The sequence below is a fragment of the Crocuta crocuta genome, unplaced genomic scaffold, assembly GCF_008692635.1.
Source record: "Crocuta crocuta isolate KB4526 unplaced genomic scaffold, BGI_CrCroc_1.0 scaffold168, whole genome shotgun sequence".
Taxonomy (NCBI): Eukaryota; Metazoa; Chordata; class Mammalia; order Carnivora; family Hyaenidae; genus Crocuta; species Crocuta crocuta.
In genome coordinates, this window is record NW_027532591.1 from 7,001,110 (window position 1) to 7,013,710 (window position 12,601).

The window sequence follows — 12,601 nt, forward strand, 5'->3', positions numbered from 1 at the left end:
CACATTTAAGAAACGAGACCGACCTTATCCTGATAAAACAAGGCACTGTCTAGGGTTTTCTCCAGAACGGTGGCCACGGCAACGCGTACTTCTCGCACACTGCACTCCAGCAAGAAAATCCTAGAACATACAGGGAAAAGGTGCGTGCTGAGAAGGCAGAAGAACTCCTGTAACCCAACCTTCCCAACACCAGGCCCACCGACTGTCCAAGAAACAAAATCTCTCCAAGCTCTTGGGTCAAGGCTCCCGAGAGCTTTGGGACACCATCTCAGGCTGCTGTGCAGGGGAAGAAGGCCAAACAGGAAAAGCAGACCCCTGGGCGCTGAAGGTAGGATTTCCCCCCTCTTCCCCACTTCTCCTGAAACGAGTATTTGTAATAAATGTTACAGCATAATGAGATACATGGACATAAAGAAATATGAAAGCAAAAGACCTAAAATTTTATAAATTCTGTCGGCTCCAGAATTCTCCCAGGGGTACCCCTTGAATTTCTCAGAGTAAGACACCGAAGTTCAGAATCAACACGGCCCCTTCTACTCCACCTGTGCACCACGATTTCTATCTTTTTCCTCCCCCCTCCTCCCCTCCCCTCCTCTCCTCTTCCCAAGCCTTGTTACCTAACTCCCCAAACCAGAGGTGGGGCTTCCCTTCCTTTCTCCTTTGTGACAGGGACGACGGTGATGACCGCCTCCATGGTCTCCGCACTGCTGGGGTGCATCAGCTACCGCAGAGCCCTGCAAGCGCATGATCTAATTCAATCCCTTCCATGCGCAGAGTGGGGGTGCAGCAGCCTCAGAGGCAGAGGTGGCGTGGGCAGGGGCCCTGCTCTTGGGGCTAAGGAGGGCGGGATGCCGGACAGCGTGCTTCTCCGGCCACGCTTTGTGCTCTGCTTCAAACACTCGCTTCCGTGGGACAACCCCTTCTGTAATCGGCAGAGTGGAAACCCATCTATCTTTTCTAATACTTCTTTTTTTTTTTTTTTTTTTTTTTTTTTTTTTTTTTAGGAGGGACAGTAATAACATATGTTTGTATACTGGCTNAGACTCTGAAATAGGCTCCAGGCTCTGAACTGGCTGTCAGCACAGAGCCCGACGCGGGGCTCGAACCCACGAACCGCGAGATCATGACCTAAGTGAAAGTCAGACGCTTAACCCCTCAGGCGCCCCTCTTTTCTAATACTTCTTAACAGGAAGTCTGCATGATTCCATAGGGAAGGTTTAAATACAGCCCAATGCCGACGACCATGCCCTCCAGGTGACAGCAGAAGGCCGCTCTGGTTCCTGTGTGAGTGCAGCATTGGCACTTCCTTCCTCCCCTTTCAGGGGTACATGGAGAACCCTGCCTTCTCCCCAGAGGGAGACCAGAGTGGAGCTTTCCGAGCTCACTCTGCTGCTCATCCCCGGAATTGCTGAGCTATGAGCTAGCTAATTAGCACCAGACTGAAAAGGCTGTATTCAAAATGCATGGAGACTTTAAGAGGCAGCCACAAGGTGACAAGTGGGCCTGTAACATTCAGCTCCAGAGGCTTCATCAGAATCGGGTACGAGTCTTCTGGAAAGCCCGTCCCCAGGGGCCGCTCCACATTTCCTATCACAGACGCCGGGAGGCACTATGAGAACGCGGACAAATCCGCAACGTGGGGACTTCTATGGGGCAAATGGCCAGGGTGCCCCTCAAAAAAGTGGCAGGACTAAAAGGGAGGTGGTGGGGAAAGGAGCAATTGTAGATTAAGAGTCCTGACAGACAGGGGCGCCTGGGTGGCTTAGTCGGTTAAGCGTCCGGCTTTCACTTGGGTCATGNAGAATGAACTTTTTTGAGATGCCTGGGTAAATCTGAATATGGACTGGATTTAGGATGACATAAGAGAAGTACGTTAGAGTGGTCATGGTAAAGTGCTTACTTTTTTAAAAAAACTACCTTTTAGAAAAATTTATAGTGAAATTACACGATGTCTGAGACTTACTTTAAAATACTTGAGGAAAAAAAGCAGGCCTGTGAGAGAGAGGTGGGCAACAGGGTGGGCACAGTGCTGGGAACCGGGCCCGGAAAGTGGTACAGAGCAGGGCTCTCATTCTGGCTACTCTATGTTTAAATGCTTCCACAGCAAATACTTTTTTAAAGATGTAAAATACTCTTTCTTCATTTAGCAGTTTTGAGGTTAATTTTTGATACAGATCAATTTCCAAGCAGTGCTTAGTACAACTTCAGATTTTTATAATTATGGTTACATTTAACCATTGCCAAAAAAAAAAAAAAAAAAAAAAAAAAAACACACAACTACCAAGGCCACTTTCCGCTTGNAAAGGCACTACACTGAATAGTTCTGACCTAAGAGCAGCAGCGCCTTCACACAGACAGCTATTTTAGTGTAACAATGGTAACCTACGTGATCTTAAAAACAGAATTATAAAATTATAAAATCAGCAACCGACAGTGACAAATTGACAGTGATAAAGAGACAAAAATATAATAAACTCTCTCAGGAAGAATTCAGGTTAGGTAATTCATTGGGGTTCTTAACCAGGAGGAGCACTAAGAAACCAAACATACTCCCAGAGTCACCAAGTTCTTCTGGAAATATCTCAAAGCAAGCCTGGTTGGATATAAGGGAACACACTAAAATATTTGCCATGTTCCTTCCAAATACACGATGATTCTAGGACAGTTAACTTGTTACTATTGGGAAGAGGCTTGGAGTTGCACTGGAAAAACGGGGAAAGCTTATCTCAAGGCAAACCCCAAAGGGCCAGGCACATACGAATGGTTACTTGCTCTATTTGTGTGTTACGTGCACGTGTGCACACATGTACGCACACACCCACAAACATCGGAGTGCTTACTACGTTCCAGGCTCTGTGTACAGCAGGGAACCAAACAGGCTTAGCTTCTGCCCTCAAGAAGCCAGAGTTTAGTGAGGAGACAGGCAAAACAGCAGAGCAGACCAACTGTGCAGACTGGCTTTAGACAGGCTCATCAGGATGGGATGGCTTCTCTGACATCTGAAGGATAAGATGCAGGACTGGATGGGGGAATGTTCCAGATAGAAGCAATAAAGGTGCAAGGGTCTTTAGGCAGGAAGAGAAAGCTTAGCGTGTTGAAGGAATCAATAAGCCAGTGTGAGGAAACTGAAACAAGACCGTTTTCAAGGCTTTGTGGGTTACGTAAAGGCTGTGGATTTTATGAATCTGACAGGAACCCACCAAAGAATTTTCAAGCAGAGAAGTAATGTAGATCCATTTTATTAAAAAAAAACAAAAAAAACCCCACGTCTGTTGCTGTTTGATGTAGATTAGAGAAAGAAGTAGAGATATCAAGTAAGCAAATGAGTGCCTGGAGCTCAGACCTAGAGATGAAAAGAATATGGGCTCAAGAGTCTCAATCAGCTAACAAGCCACCAGACTATAAGCTCCCTATGAAAGGGGCTTGTATTTCCAAATTCTCTGTTGTCTGTTTGAGAGATATCACAGCATATCTGCATGCTGACAGAAGTACTCTGTAGAAAATTCTAGAAGGTAAAGATGCAGGAATGAGAGCTGATAAAGGGTTTGCTCATGGAGAGATTCATTTTGAGACGAGAAGGCCACGTCCCCCAGAGTGCCAGGAGGAAAGGTGAGAACAGGCTCTGATGTGCTGGGGACAGAGGCCTGCTCATCTGTGACTCGTATTTTCTCAGTGAATTCCAAGGCAAAGTCCTTAGCTGGAGGTGGGGTGTGCTAGCCTGGCAGGCGTGAAGGGTGAGGAGATGAAGGGGGGGGCACTGGGGACGAAGGGCACTGAGATCACAGAGCCCCTGCATGAGTACTGCACTCCCCAAGGACAAGAGAAACGGGCCCAAGGATGGCTGGGAGTACAGTGTAAACTTCCACAGTGACTGGAGCATCTAGACTTTTCACCAGAAAAAGCAGATTATTTTTTATCCTGAGCCATGGCAAGAGGTCAGGCCATGCCTGCCTGGGAGCACGTGGCTACGTGCACACACACTCTCCTTGCGCTCATGGAATGCTTGTCGGAGTCTAGTCCAACAGAGAGGGTTTTACGAAAGAACGATTTCAGAGTGACGTGAAAAGTCTCCTCATGCTTCTAGGGAAAAAAGTTCCAAACGGACTCTGATCGGAAAAGCAATTTCAAGTAGAAATAAAAATAGTCACAAGAAATTGCAGCTCTAAATCACTGAAAGAGACACAGATTTCTTCTAATTAATTAAAAGATCTTGGCACTTACTTTATTAATTCTCGTCCTTCAGAGCTAATGAAATATTCAACAAGCCACTGACAAGCATCAAAACTTTTGGAAAGTAATGCTTCAATAGTGGCGATCCATTCTTCAGTGTCAACCCTGCAAAAGAGCAAAGGCCGAGATGTAAGGAGTCCGACCCCCATACAGCACCCTGTGGAGCATCACTCTGGTTTTAGTTACCCGATTTGTGGGGAGGTGGGAGAGAGCGTACGTTGAATACCCAATGACCGCTGACTAACATGGCTCCACGCACCCCAGAAGCCAGCGCTTTGCATTTTTTGGTGTTTGTGGTATGATCTGTCCATCCCCTGCCCTTCCCTTCCCCCTCACAAAATATGTGAAGAAGCTTAAGTCTTAGGCCTTAACTTTTATCTTTTGCACCTTCCTCAAGCGATTTTAATCGGGAAAAACGTCTGACCTGTAGCATTGTTTTGCTTAACTAACTGACACTCGTAAAACGTCTGCCTTCAGAACAGGTCACTACATCAACATTCTTATATTTCACTCACTGATACAGCCTTTAGTATCCAGCTTTACAGAAGAAAACATTTGGGCAGACAACGAGGTATCATGTCTCAACTGCCCATGACCTCACAGAACACCCCTCTACTCTCTCAAGTCCCCAAATGGTGAATACAAACAAAATGGAAACGGTCTCCAATGTACCCACAGCTCAAGCAAACCTCACAAATAAAAGTAACGAAATTCCTTAGTCCTATGCCAGACATTAAAAGGAACGTATTATTCCTTCATTTTCAATAGAAAAATAAAGATGAGTATCATTTAATTTATCTTTATTACACATGAAAATAAAGTTGCCATTTTATTTGTTTCTTCTCAACTGTTTCTTGATTGCAGAATCTGTCTGCAAACCTCCCCTTACTTGGAGAAGTGCATGGGGCCGGCAGGAGAGACCAGACTGAGAACAGCACTGGGCTTCTGACTGTAACTGCCTTCCTTACCCAGTCCCTCCCTGCTCAGGTACCTCCTCCAGTCAGTGGGCAGTGACTCCTCGCCTCCCACCCATTTACTCCCAGACAAATCTTCACCCAGCACCTATCAAGGGTCCGGCACCTTCCAGGTGCTGACGATAAAAACCAACAGTGGACCACATGCTGCACAAGTCTAGCGTGTCTCCATATGTGCTGCCCCCTGTTCAAAAACCCTCCATGATCTCCCACTGAACAAAGTCTCATCCCCTCTGTGGCACTCAGGACACTTGATGGGCTCCTCCAAAGCCCACATCTGACCTCACTTCCAGTGAGCCCTTAGGTGTCTGAGCAAAAACACTAGTCATTCACAGTTCTTCAGGCAAGTCTTATTATTAACTCAGGTTTTCCCCTTTCACTTAGATTATTCTCTGTTTGTTTTTGCCTTTCAAAATTCTCTGAGAATATCAATGTCTTTAACACCTACCCAATCCCCATATTTGGATATGATTTTGTCCACTTCCCATAGACGTACAGCATTTATGCCTTGCTTCTTCTGATTTATCCTTCCTATGAGACTAGAAATCCCTTAAAGATAGGAACCTGAACATATTTAGGTAGGTGCCTTCACAATGCTTTGAATTTATAAATTCAATTTTAATCAAATTAATCAGTGCCTTTTGCCACAACAGACTATCAAAACATATCGTTTCTTACCTGAGTTTTTTCTTTGTCCGTAGGTAAGTTTGAAAAAGGAACTGAATTGCAAGCTGTAAGCTCACCTTTGCCATGCAAGGATAATACGGATGCTTTAATTTAGTCTGAGAGAGAGTGAAAAAACAGTGTTTTTCAAAGGTGTTTTATAGATTATTACATGTAATGAATTGAATAATGACTTATAACAAGTTAAACACGAATAAGAAAACGCTAGCCAGCTTATTATAGAAAATGTTCCATTTAAATTTTTAAAAAGGTTAAGAAAAGACACCCTCTTCAGTTTTTAATGAAGCCTTCTCAAAATAGAGCTTTTAGACCATAGGATGTTAAGCAATGTCAACAAAGAAAGTTTTTCCCTTACTGGCGAATTATAATCATGGTACTCAAGAAAAAAAAGTACTTGGAAGTTCATCTTGAGTCTGAAAATGTATGATGACAGATTAGGACAAATTAATCTCCACAAAGCCCAATATTCACTGCCCTCACCTCGTGGCTATTCTTAGATATTCCTTATAAAGTTGAAAAGCACTTTAAAAAGCCAGTATGTGGAAACCCACACCCATTCACAATCTGCGTATTTATATGTTTGGAGCACTGACTGTATCTTCATATTACCCAGTAAGTGACATTAGGTGTGGGAATGTTCTGGGCATCTAATCTGAATGCTAACAGCCGAGGGTGAGGAGGAGTCACTGAACGCTTGAGCGGACAGATTTCACTCTGCTTTCTTAGTCCCTGACTAACAAGCCAACTAGTACTTACAGCATTCAGTGACGCTAAAGACAAAACAAAACTGAAATAATCACTACTGTACACATCTCTATTCTTCATAAACTTGAGGTTTTCATCTCTCACCATCTACAAAAGAAAATCAGTAATTATTTTTAAGAAACGGGAAAATATTCAGCACGTGGAAGGTATTTTTAATGATACATTAGGTAGAAAGGGTTTTATATTAGGTTAGAAAAGGTTCGCAAAAACCCTTCTCTAGAGCTTTGAAATTTTAACCAGGGAGAGAGGAAAATCTTCCTTTCAAATATAAGAAGCTGTAAGAAGGCGAATTATTATTCATCAAACCAAATTCTTTTGGGAAACTTAGGAAAGCCATTACATGAAGGACAAGTGACTTCAAACCAGGTTATTTTGGGTTGGAAGGAACAAAGAGAGCTTTCCCAAGTACAACCAACTTCACGCTTTCCTTGTTCAGATGGCTTAAATCTCTCTTAATGAAACACTCCAGAGTTTTCTTAAATTCTCTGGTTGTAGCTACTCAGCTTTTGATGACTTAGTGTATAAAGCCTGGACTGGGTAGTTGGACAGTTCTCAATTTAAATCCTGGTTCTGTGAACTGGCAGGTCATTCTCTCCTCCTCCCCCTTTTTAAAGTTTATTTTTTTATTTTGGGGAGTGCACAGTTGTGTGAGTGGGGACAGGGGAAGAGAAAGAGGAAGAGAGAGAATCCCAAGAAGACCCCATGCTGCCAGTGCAGAGCCCAACACAGGGCTCAATCTCACGAACCCGAACTGTAAGATCATGACCTGAGCCGAAATCAACAGTCAGATGCTCAACTGACTGAGCCACCCAGGTGCCTCACACTTTTCTGAGCTCAGTTTTTTCATCTGAAAAATGGGAATAAAACCCACTACTTCACAAAGGTTTTCTAGAATTAAGGATTTGTTTAAAGCATGTGGCACAGAGTAGATATTCAATAATTGACGGTCATCACTGTCATACTCCTTTTACCCAAAGATACGAACCCTCACTTACTTTCCTCTCCAGAAAGTTAGTTCCAACAGTGTTTGTTTTTCCTGGCCACTCCCTCTCACTTGTGTATCTGTGGCAACCCCAGTCACAGAGCAGGCCCGTGACAGTGCTGGCCACCTTGAGTCTGCGGCTACCTCTATGACCTGGTATGAAACACTCGTGAGACGAGGTGGGCTGCATGAGGCACTCGGTCCAACCAAGTCCATAAGGAGCCCGCCAGGAGTACTTGTGGACCTACTGGGTGGATTTTGACTTCTATCTGATTTTTCTCCCTTAGAATTTACATGGTTCTTACCTGGTATATTCGAGCAGGCATTTTCTCCACAAATAGCCCTTTTTTCTCGCCTTTTTTAACCAGCTTGGTTAGAATAGAGAGCCGGTCATTGTTAGGCCTATGGGGTCGAGGAGAGGACTGAGGTGAAATTTCCGGTGAGGATGGCGCTGACCTAAGGACAGAATCAGAAAACCGTCTGTGTAAAGTGGTTGCTGTTTTAGCAGTTACCGCAAGCTGACACACTTATGTACACAGGGTACGAGACTTAATCATAAACTGCAAACTTTTCCCCACCCAATATATTAAAAGGCAAATTCATAAACAACAAAAACTTAAAAAAAACCATGGTACTGACAAAGTGATACACTTTGGATACAAAGTGTATCCGATAAAAGCTGAGATTGGAAAAAAAAAATCTCAATTCTAGAATGAAATAATTTACATGCGTGTTCTTTAAAAAAAAATATTTTGAATATTTATTTATTTTTGAAAGTGGAGGGCAGAGAGAGAGGGGGACAGAGGATCTGAAGCAGGCTCTGTGCTGACAGCAGAGAGCCTGACACAGGATTCAAACTCACAAACCATGAGATCACGATCTGAGCCAAAGTTGGATGCTCAACTGACTGAGCCACCCAGGTGCCCCTACATGCATGTTCTAAATACAAAATAACTTCTGCCAAGGAAATAATAAACAGGTGGCCATAAGAAAAGGGGTAAAGAGATTTACTCATTTTCTTTTTAGAATTTCTCTCTTGCTTGTTTACCAAATTACCTTTAAATCCCCAACAGCATACTCATGATTACAATGATCACCTACTGAAATCACACAGCAAATTACGCGGAAGAGAAACTCACAGAGAGAGATCCTCAGCTTCCTGCCGTACCACACTGACTCGACTTTTCTTTGGTAAAACTGGGGAGTTCTGATCAGAGACCCTTTGGTAGAAGAGCATATAGGCATTCCAGTATCTTCGGCGTACATCTGTATACGGGTTTGCTTTACAACCAGACACGAAGAAAGAAGTCTTTGTAAATAAGTTTAAAAGGGTGTCTTATCTTGACAATCTGAAATAAAGGCCCACGAATCCAGCACGTGTTTACAAAAATTAAACGCAAGTGTAAGTAAAATGCGTGTCCTGTACCATCCTGCTTGGAAGGTGATTTGGAAGAGCTGGGAGGAAGGTGTACAGCAATGTGGTGAAGGGGACAGACATTCCTAGGCAAGTCTGGATTTAATCAAAAGGCAAGGAACATTTAAAAAGTTCTGTGGCACAGGATGGGATTATAATTGGCCTTGGCCATTTCTGCATAGAACAGCTCAATCTAGGTAAGTTTTGGCAACAGCACTATATTTAACCATTAAAGGTTACTATTTTACCAGATGCAGGACTACCATGGTACGGTATCAAAATCTGACACAGAGGTAGAATATTTTTTAATTTTAATTTTTAATTGAAGTATAGTTGACATACTAGCTTTAGGTATCCAACATAGTGTTTTGACAATTATATACGTTACGAAATGCTCACCAAGACAAGTGCAGTCACCATCTGTTGCCACACAGCTTTACTACGATATTATTGTCTCTGTTTCCTATGCTTACTTTCCATCCTTGTGACTTACTTATGCAGGTAGAAAATTTTAAATGCCCCTGATATATTGCAAAATCAGGTTTCAGAAATGCCAAGATGTCTACAAAATGTTTTTTCCCCAAATGGCAAATTCTGATTGGATTCTGTGATGTCCTTTTCCTCATACTTTTTTCTTTGGCNGTTTGGGCGGGGGGGGGGGGGGGGGGGGGGCTGTGGAGGGAAAGACTGCCATGCTGCATAATAAATGTGGTTACAGAAACACAGTGTGTTAGAGAGGTCTTCTCTAATTCATCGTGCCTCTCTGTAAGTGAAAAGGAAATGTGAGAGTTTGAGCAGACAACTACTTCTTCTGAAACAATTTTTAAGGTTGAAATTCTGTGTTCATTAGTTTTTCTCTGATATTCATTTCTTCCTCTTCCTCCATCACCTGCTGCTGCTGCACTGGAATTATTTTAAAAAACGTTCTGTAAGCAGCTTGAATGTTTTTACTCTGCCTACCAAGGAATTTGTGGATCTAAACAGCGGGAACAGGGGATCATACAGTGGTATGTAAAAAGAATAAAATTACATTTTTACGTAAAGAATATGACCTCCAATTTGATAGAAAACTGTAAGTTAAAAAAAAAAAAACTAATGTGAAACATCCACTTGTAAATACTTACTTTGATCATAAACTTTTGGTCTGTATTCTCCTCCAAAGCATTCATACTCCAGGGTCTCATCATTTAGGTCAAATTCTTCTATGACTGTGTCGTTAAACTTGTACCACTTTCCTTTTCCACACCCCCTGGAGCCCACAGGGAAACACATGTTATAAGATGAAAACCCAACATGCCCCTCCCCCGCCTTTGTCTCTATGTATTGTCTACAAATCGAGCAGATAACTACCATTTGAAAATATCCAAGAAAAACCCTTAAGTTTCTAAAACAACTTTTCAAACCAAAGAGATAAAAACTGTTACTAAGTTTTAAAAATCCAATATGAAATATGACGAAAGGAGCAATGTAAAAGCTTCTTTGCACTACACTCATAAGCATGGCTGATAATATAGGGCAGGGAGAGGAGAGGAGAGGCATAGGAGGGCAGAGGGAGTGGAGGAGAGATACACCAGGGCAGGGAAGTGGAGGAGGAACAGAAGAGAGGGGGAGTAGAGGAGAGACAGGAGGCCAGGGGGAGCAGGGGAAGGACATAAGAGAGCAGGGGGAGTGGAGGAGGGACAGAGGAGGGCAGGAGGAGAAGGGGAAGGACACAAGAGGGCAGGGGGAGTGGAGGAGGGACNGGCTGGCGTGAGTCCTTACCGTCGGTCTTTAATGAAGGAATAGTAGTGACCCGCATGTGCCTGCCCGCTGTGGACAATGACTCCGACAAGTTCATAGTTTTCAGTGAGGGCGACTTTTTTTCGTGGGGATCCTCCACCTCCCTGGTCCATACTTCGCCCGTTTTCACCAACTTCCGAAGACGAATCTTGGCGAGCCATTCCTGAGACTGTGTAAGGCTCCATGTTTAGCATCCAGGGAAACTATTTAAAAGCAGAAGGACCACAGTCGTGTTGATGAGTAACATACACAGCAATATCCAGTCACGTCAGACTCAAGTAAGAGGGATGTTCTCCTGGTTCTGGCCGGGCCTCCCTCCCCACGGTCCCGACACGGGGGCTGTGTGCAGATCTGCCCGTCTATGGGCAGCGCGGCTTAAGACAAGCACGCTGACGCCACAGCCTTTCACAGTGGAGATGAAAGTTAAACATGTAAAAAGTAAACAGCGGGGGGAAAAAAGTGAGGGAATGGTGGTAAGAAAGTTCAGGGGAAAAAAAAAGTTACCCTTATCTGTTCATCGTATTTAATGGAGCGTCCACTTTCCCAGTCAAATCCAAATCTCATCAGGTGAATTACCAAGACACTAGGTAAAGACTTAATGCAGGTCCTTTTCACAGTTATTCTCTAAAGAAAAGCAAAACCCAATTATCTCCAGGGAAGAAAGAAAACATCAAAGTCATACAAAGGTCATAGATTCTCACAGGCCTTTCCCGCCCACGTGAAAACAGATAATGACACAATTCAATGGAAGCAACAATAGGAGCTTAATATTGTTCTTACGTAAAACATAAAGACAAACTAAATGAGTAACAAATTAAGCTTGTTTTTCAAAAAAGGCAAGTGTAATACCTTTTCTTTACACTTTTCACAGTAATATGCGTTACTGCCCTCTAAAACTTCTCCTCTAACAAACTGGTCCAAAGAAATTTCCAAGCTCTGACAAGACGTAACTCCAAGATTGAGAGCCATGAAAGCTTCCTCCCGCTCATATCTGATTAGCAAGCCACAGAAAAAACAGAATCAATAATGAAATTTACAGATCTTGAAACTACCGCAATAGCAGAGACTGAACACAGGTCTACATTCACGGTCAGTGAAATTAACACATGCCACCCCTCATCCTTTTAAAAGTACACTGCCAAATAAAAATACCCGTTTTTGACAATCCAGAATTATAAAGTTATGAATTTCAACAAAGAAATTTTAGAAATGGAAACCAAAGAAACTTAATTCAATAAACATTTATAGGTCCACTGAGAGAGAGAGAGAGAGAGAGATCTGCAAGTCTCTCAACAAATGCAAAATTCATAACATAGTAGAAGTATTATTTAAAAAGGATGACGACTGGAGCATCCAGGTGGCTCAGTTAAGTGCCTGACTCCTGATTTCAGCTCAGGTCATGATCTCATGATTTGTGGGATCGAACCCCACACTGGGCTCTGTACTGGCAGCATGGAGCCTGGTTGGGGTTCTCTTTGTTCCTCCCCCACTCACACATGCACTCTTCTCTCTCTCTCTTTCAAAATAAACTTTAAAAAATACTGTTAGAAAATTAAAAAATAAAAACAGAAAGGACAAATATCATGTATATTATGACTGTAGTAGCCAATTAGCAATTTCCAGGTTTTCACCTGAATACTGAATCCTTTTCCTACTATAAAAATATTTCCTCCAAGTTTGATTTCTGGACCAGGATAACCCTGAGAATATGTATTTTCCTGTTTGAGGATTTGTGACTTCCTATGGAAATTCACATATTTACAAATGAAATTT

The 12,601-nt window shown here is 42.9% G+C and overlaps 1 protein-coding gene across 1 annotated transcript in view; it reads right to left on the minus strand.

Annotated features, from left to right (window-relative positions):
• Positions 1-12,601, minus strand: part of USP24 (ubiquitin specific peptidase 24) — a 107,742-nt gene that overhangs the window by 21,469 nt on the left and 73,672 nt on the right. The window contains exons 46-55 of the mRNA XM_077779788.1: positions 11,678-11,819; positions 11,333-11,452; positions 10,811-11,031; positions 10,174-10,298; positions 8,775-8,916; positions 7,941-8,091; positions 6,645-6,740; positions 5,883-5,986; positions 4,222-4,335; positions 24-120 (exon numbers count right to left, since the gene is read on the minus strand). Coding sequence (XP_077635914.1) covers positions 24-120; positions 4,222-4,335; positions 5,883-5,986; positions 6,645-6,740; positions 7,941-8,091; positions 8,775-8,916; positions 10,174-10,298; positions 10,811-11,031; positions 11,333-11,452; positions 11,678-11,819 — 1,312 coding nt within the window. The remainder of the gene's footprint in view (positions 1-23; positions 121-4,221; positions 4,336-5,882; positions 5,987-6,644; positions 6,741-7,940; positions 8,092-8,774; positions 8,917-10,173; positions 10,299-10,810; positions 11,032-11,332; positions 11,453-11,677; positions 11,820-12,601) is intronic.